Source organism: Coregonus clupeaformis, unplaced genomic scaffold, assembly GCF_020615455.1.
Source record: "Coregonus clupeaformis isolate EN_2021a unplaced genomic scaffold, ASM2061545v1 scaf0163, whole genome shotgun sequence".
Classification (NCBI taxonomy): Eukaryota; Metazoa; Chordata; class Actinopteri; order Salmoniformes; family Salmonidae; genus Coregonus; species Coregonus clupeaformis.
Genome location: NW_025533618.1, coordinates 167,501 through 175,000, shown reverse-complemented (window position 1 = coordinate 175,000; position 7,500 = coordinate 167,501). Strand labels below are relative to the sequence as shown.

General features: G+C 47.7%; 1 protein-coding gene across 1 annotated transcript in view; it reads right to left on the bottom strand.

The window, feature by feature from the left end:
* The window catches only part of LOC121542744 (collagen alpha-1(XIV) chain-like), a 181,356-nt gene that overhangs the window by 70,650 nt on the left and 103,206 nt on the right, over positions 1-7,500 (bottom strand). Inside the window, exons 25-28 of the mRNA XM_045213864.1 lie at positions 7,259-7,402; positions 6,751-6,915; positions 6,301-6,339; positions 4,787-4,925 (exon numbers count right to left, since the gene is read on the bottom strand). Coding sequence (XP_045069799.1) covers positions 4,787-4,925; positions 6,301-6,339; positions 6,751-6,915; positions 7,259-7,402 — 487 coding nt within the window. The remainder of the gene's footprint in view (positions 1-4,786; positions 4,926-6,300; positions 6,340-6,750; positions 6,916-7,258; positions 7,403-7,500) is intronic.

Here is a 7,500-nt window from a genome sequence, read left to right as displayed (position 1 = left end):
ATACAGACAGACAGACAGACAGACAGACAGACAGACAGACAGACAGACAGACAGACAGACAGACAGACAGATGATGTGAATGGTTCCAGAGGGCGGTTGGCAAATCCTATGCCTACACTGTAACGGGAAACTGTAATTTATACAGTCATTTTGGGTGTTATCAAACTGTAATTTATACAGTCATTCTGGGTATTATCAAACTGTAATTTATACAGTCATTTTGGGTATTATCAAACTGTAATTTATACAGTCATTTTGGGTATTATCAACAGTAAAATACTGTGAAAGCATTACTGCAGCATACTGTTAATTATGGTGCATTGTGGGAAAATGTTGTGTGCTTGGAAATAATTGTTGTATTTTTAAATGGTACTGTAATTCCATCACTAGTGGGTGCATGGTATTGTTGTTTCTGGCTCATTAACATATTTGGAGGCATGCCTTGTAAGAGGATATATTTGTTGATGTACCAATTTAACTCATATGTGGTTATAGTGCACCATGAATTTAAAATGTATAGGGGACAGATTGGAGTGGCAGCAAGTCTTAATGGTTGAGTATTTTGCCATGTCCTTTTGGTCCATTCATTCATTATATTATTACAGTAGCATTTACTTTTTTTACAGTAAAATACAGTTGTCACGTCTCCTCCCGTTGCTCCCCTCCGGCGCTCTGATTCGCCGGTCTACTGAGCCACCGGTCTGAGCGCACCACCTCGGCAAACGCAGGAATGGAAACCCAATGCACCCTAATCACCTCCAGCGCACCTGCACCTCCTCATCTCATCACCACCCCTATATAGCCCTGGACTCTTCGTTCATTGTTGTGTGTAATTGATTAGCGTCGTGTCGTTTACTCTCGCTTTGTTATTCTCTTGCTCAGTGTTAAGTAAACCTTTACCTTGTTGATCCCTGCGTCTGCGTCCTGCCTCTTCGTATCCCCAGTACTTGTCACAGAATTACACACCACTCACGAAAATGGATGCAGCAGGTAATCCTCCTGGAGTTTCCCAGTGCTTCGACCAGCACCAGCAGCAGCTTGCCCAGTTGAACGCCTCCAAACTCTGCATAATCTGCCCAGCGCTCCGGTTCCACCTCAGGGAGCAGCGAGTGCACCCAATCCACCTGTTCCCGTGCTATCACCCACTTCTGAGGGGAACCCTTGCCCTACCGGAGCGCTATGACGGTAAAACGACTAAATGTAGCGGCTTCCTGCTACAGGTTTCCCTTTATATAGCGCGTCAGCCTGGGGCATATCCATCTGACCAAGCCAGGATAGCGCTGGTGATTTCATTACTTAAAGGAAAGGCGCTGGATTGGGCCACGGCAGTCTGGGAAGGGGGTGAGGCCGTGGCGCTTCTCCACTCCACCTTCCTCGCTCGGTTCAGGGCGGTGTTTGAAAGGACGGAGGGTGAGCGCCTCGTCAAGCTACAACAGGGAGAGGGGCCCGCGTCCGAGTACGCTCTGAGCTTTCGCACGGTGGCGTCGTCTTCCGGGCTGGAATGAGTGTGCTCTGCGCACGGCCTTCAGGAGAGGCTTACGGGAGGACATCAAGACGGAACTCGCATGTCGGGACGACGAGATGGACCTTGATACCCTCATCGCCACGTCCATCCGTCTTGACGACATGTTGAGAGACAGACGACGTTCCCAACACCTCCCGTAGCCGCTTTAACGGTGACTGGTTATTCCTTCTCTTCCATTTCCACTGCAATTATAGATTCCGGATCAGCGGGAAACCTTATAGATAGGGAGCTGGTCTCTGAATGGGGGTTGCCCACCGTGCCACTGCCTTCTCCGCTACACGTCACCTCGCTGGACAATAAACCCCTTGGATCAGGTACCATTACGCACGTCACTCTCCCCATCACCATCACCATTCCCACACTACCGGAGCACCACGAGGAGCTGTCATTCCACATCGTCACGTCACCCCTTCACCGGATCGTCTTGGGATTGCCCTGGCTCAGACTACAGAACCCCACCATCAATTGGATCACCAAGAGGATCACAGCCTGGTCCACCTCATGCCGGAAGACCTGCCTACCGGTGGTTTGTTGTTCCACGTCAGTGGAGAGTCCGGAGTTAAGCAAACCTTTACCTTGTTGATTCCTGCGTCCTGCCTCTTCGTATCCTCAGTACTCGTCACAACAGTCAATTATACAGTATTGTATTGTGTGTCATTACACAGTACTTGCTTTGATACTGCATTTAGATTACAGTAGGTGTACTGCGATATGAAATACAGTAACTTACTTGCCACTTTGCTGTCTGTAATTGACTGTCAAATTCACGGCAACCCCTAACCGGTATAACCTAATCCCTAACCCTTCACAGTGTAACCCTGACCCTAACCCTTCACAGTGTAACCCTGACCCTAACCCTTCACAGTGTAACCCTGACCCTAACCCTTCACAGTGTAACCCTGACCCTAACCCTTTACAGTGTAACCCTGACCCTAACCTTAATCAGTGTTGATCCTGTGCCTCATGTCAATCTGCCAGTAGAATATCCACCTTGTACTTTATTATCTCATCGGAAATCATTAGTTGAAGATATCTGATATCTGATACAGAGTAATGGGAAGTCCTGATATCTGATACCTGATACAGAGTAATGGGAAGTCCTGATATCTGATACCTGATACAGAGTAATGGGAAGTTCATTTGGCTGTCTTATTTTAGCTTCACACAACAAATGCCATAATGGCCCTTCTGATGACATGATATATTATATAAATGATGTGATGTTTGGATATGGGCTGCAGTCTTTGCAGGTCACCCTGAAGACATAAAACTATTTAGAGGTGCTGAAACCCTCCACTGCAATAACACAGTCCCCTCTGAACATTTGAAAGGAGAAGCCTAAACTAAATATTATCCTCAGCAGGAGCAGAACTACATCTGTCAACACAGGGGAACAGAACGCATGCACACACACACACACACACACTAATCATCACCACTTCACATGTGATTAGACTCCCCTAAGTGATTTTCATTGGCAATAACTTTGTATTGTTTGAGGGACCTTGAAAATAACTGCGGCTGCTATTTCAAAGAGCTCTAGTGTTTGTCTCTGGCTAGCAAGTGGGGTTGACCCTCCCCTGACGTTTTGAAGTACAAGTCTCCTGCTAGCTACTGGGGTTGACCCTCACCTGACGTTTTGAAGAACAAGTCTCCTGCTAGCTACTGGGGCGGCAGGTAGCTTAGTGGGTAAGAGCGTTGTGCCAGTAACCGAGAGGTCGCTAGGTTCTAATCCCCGAGCCGACTAGGTGAAAAATCTGTCGATGTGCCCTTAAGCAAGGCACTTAACCCTAATTGCTCCTGTAAGTCGCTCTGGATAAGAGCGTCTGCTAAATGACTACAAAGTACAAGTCTCCCATAGAGGAGAAGGAGGAAGGCCCCTCTAGGAAGAGGAGGAGGAGGAAGGCCCCTCTAGGAGGAGGAGGAAGGCCCCTCTAGGAGGAGGAGGAGGAAGGCCCCTCTAGGAGGAGGAGGAGGAGGAAGGCCCCTCTAGGAGGAGGAGGAGGAGGAGGAAGGCCCCTCTAGGAAGAGGAGGAGGAGGAAGGCCCCTCTAGGAGGAGGAGGAGGAGGAAGGCCCCTCTAGGAGAAGGAGGAAGGCCCCTCTAGGAAGAGGAGAAGGAGGAAGGCCCCTCTAGGAGGAGGAGAAGGAGGAAGGCCCCTCTAGGAGGAGGAGGAGGAGGAAGGCCCCTCTAGGAGGAGGAGGAGGAGGAAGGCCCCTCTAGGAGGAGGAGGAAGGCCCCTCTAGGAGGAGGAGGAGGAGGAAGGCCCCTCTAGGAAGAGGAGGAGGAGGAAGGCCCCTCTAGGAGGAGGAGGAGGAGGAAGGCCCCTCTAGGAAGAGGAGGAGGAGGAAGGCCCCTCTAGGAGGAGGAGGAAGGCCCCTCTAGGAAGAGGAGGAGGAGGAAGGCCCCTCTAGGAGAAGGAGGAAGGCCCCTCTAGGAAGAGGAGGAGGAGGAAGGCCCCTCTAGGAGGAGGAGAAGGAGGAAGGCCCCTCTAGGAGGAGGAGGAGGAGGAAGGCCCCTCTAGGAGGAGGAGGAAGGCCCCTCGAGGAGGAGGAGGAAGGCCCCTCTAGGAGGAGGAGGAGGAGGAAGGCCCCTCGAGGAGGAGGAGGAAGGTCCCTCTAGGAGGAGGAGGAAGGCCCCTCGAGGAGGAGGAGGAAGAAGGCCCCTCTAGGAGGAGGAGGAAGGCCCCTCTAGGAGGAGGAGGAAGGCCCCTCGAGGAGGAGGAGGAAGGCCCCTCGAGGAGGAGGAAGAAGGCCCCTCTAGGAGGAGGAGGAGGAAGGCCCCTCGAGGAGGAGGAGGAGGAGGAAGGCCCCTCTAGGAGGAGGAGGAGGAAGAAGGCCCCTCTAGGAGGAGGAAGAAGGCCCCTCTAGGAGGAGGAGGAGGAGGAGGAAAGTTCAGGAACAACCCCTTCCTCCAGGTATAGGCACGTCTTTAAACTTCCGCCTAACCTATCAGAAGGAAGCTTCCGCCTAACCTATCAGAAGAAAGCTTCCGCCTAACCTATCAGAAGGAAGCTTCCGCCTAACCTATCAGAGAGAAACATCCATTTAACCTATCATTTGGGGAAGCTGTTGAAGGTGTGTGTGTGTGTGTGTGTGTGTGTGTGTGTGTGTGTGTGTGTCAGGTGTAGAGTATATTCCAGGAATAATATGCCAAGAGTGGACACTGGAGGAGAGAGGTAGAGCTCAGTGTGGCCCCTAGCTGATCATCTACCTCTCATCACCATGACAACCACACTGACACAGAGCCTAGTAGAACCTACTTGGTGGGCTGTGAGACCAGGGCGTCTTTGTGCAGTCTGTAGCAGGGGAAGCTGTTGAAGGTTCCTGGTTCTAGGGACACCCCCTCTACGTTACTGTATTCCTTCTCTACCAGGCCAAACATCTCCATCATCCTGAAGCCTGAGAAGGGAGGGAGCAGAACACACATCTATACTATAACCACGCCATAGAGAACCATAGAGAACCATAGAGAACCATAGAGATACTACAACACTAGAATAAAAAAATTGTACACATCTTTATCTTTAAGCAACAGAATGTGTAAAGGTAGTAAATACTCTTTAGGCGCTGGATATATACATAGAAATTATATAATGTCATTCTGTCAACCACTCTCCCTCGGGGACAAGACCAGCATTTCCTATTCCCCACCCGGCGAAGGAAAGGCGCCCTGTGTGAAAAATCCTATGAGAAACAGCGACATACACTCTGAATGACCTATAATGATGAATTCCATATTGGTCTTTCACAGTCAGGCCAACCCAAGCTGTACTGTGTTGTAGGATAATAGTAGTCCTACTATGGAAATTGATCAATGAGGCTGTCAACTGAGTCAGAAATTCACAGGTTTCAGATTTATTTCAAATTTGTTCAGGTTTTCGCTCTCAAAGTCACACGTTTTTAATAGAAAGACAACACAATTGGATGTTCTAAGTCCATAACAATGCCTAAACCACATCAGGAGACCACTTTTGAGGTCTGGGGAAAAATCTAAGAAATGTTGATTTTTTTTAGTGTAGTTACCCTTTAATCTAAATGCACAGGCGCCTAGCACTGTTGTTTGGTTAGCAGTGTTTTTGTAGCACATGAGATGGAGTCTGCCAAACAAATGGCCACTGGATTGATGCAAATAATCATGATATCATTCTGACAGGTGGGCATAAGCTACTTTGTAGCTAGTTAACATTTAATAGAGAAGGTTTTTGAGAAAGCCTTTCCATCTACCAGAAGATGGTTAGGCCTGTCATTAGCATCAATATATTTTTCCTGTTCCATTAACTGTTTAAAACTGGACGTTTTACTTCATATTATGAGGCAGACCTCGCCTCCTTCAAAGTAGCTTTATAGCCTAAAATGGGAAGAAATAGTAGTTGATCAACATTTGAAGCTAAACATTATGATCTGTTCAATCAGCCTTGTTAATTGATACGGCGTAGTCCTCCACTGCAATACTTTGATACGCATCGTGGGGATTAAGAAGGGAGTATTCGCAATGCCCACTGGGTAATACGGCTCTACACCCTCCGCTACACCAGAGACTGCGTGTTTGGGACTTTATCTGACTGGGTTTTTTAAAACGACAACCACGTGGCAGAATACATGCTGCTCCAGATAATGCAATAGCCAGGGGACACAGAGTCTCTCCTTTGAATGAATAAGTGGGATCAGACAATCAATACTGACTGTAGATTGAGAGGGGTTTACCTCTCAATATGGACACACGTTCTATGACTATAAAGCAGTAACAAGGCTGTATGTGTTTGACATAGTTTACCTGCCATAGTGTTGCCGCTCATCAGAACCGATGGACAAGCTAAAACAAGATGGATGAAAAGTGCTGGTTAAATAACGAATAGCATATTAATCACTGTCATTTCATCATGAATCAATATCCTCTTATTAAGATTGATTTGAGTGGTCCTCTGTAGCTCAATTGGTAGAGCACGGCGCTTGTAACGCCAGGGTAGTGGGGTTCGATCCCCGGGACCACCCCATACGTAAAAATTTATGCACACATGACTGTAAGTCGCTTTGGATAAAAGCGTCTGCTAAATGGCATATTATTATTATTATTCAAATGTTGATGAATCCTCTTCTTTGTAATAATAACTCTTCCATTGAATCACATGACCCAAACCTACCAGCTGTCTCTATTCTACAGTAGAGTATATCAGTTATGGAAACTACTTCCAATGCCAGCTACTTCAGTTCTGGCAGTACTTACTGGCAGTGGCAGCCTCGCACACAAAAGTGATCAGCTGCTCCTCAATTTTCTTGACAGCGTCCAGATCGTCCACAAAGAAGACGTGTCTGTCACTGGGTTTGCTGGCGATGTTCACCAACTCTCCGTAGTCCGCATCAGCAAAGCCAATGGCAAAGATGATGTAGCCTACAAACACATCCATTGTTAAGATTTTAAAACAATATTTTGTTTTCTTCAGCAATAAAAGCAAAACAATTCCAAGGAAACTATTTGATTGGCCAATCTTACCACTCTCTGGCTTGCTAAGTGACCACTAACATATTTCTCTCTAAGTTTTGTTTTGGTATGATAGCCATGAATAGTTCTGTTTCAACAATATAATACAATGGAATAGTGTATTGTCCTCAGAGGAAGAAACATTGGCTTTATCCAAAATAACACCCTATTCCCACACTACTTTTGGCCAGAGTAGTGCACTATACAGTGCAGAGAATAGGGCACTATTTGGGACACAACCTATGCCACTCACCCTCCATCTGCATCTCCTTGGAGACTTTGTTGACGTCATCTTGGGAGCGGCCATCGGTGAGGACTACCAGTACCTTGGGAACCCCCCTCCTCACTCCTCCCTCTGAGGTGAAGATAGACTCCTTCACATGCTTAATGGCTCGGCCTGGAGGGAAAGGGACATACAGTTATATTTCTATGGATTGGAATGGCAGAGATAATATCTACACAGCCTGGTGTTAATGTATGGATGACTGTCAGACC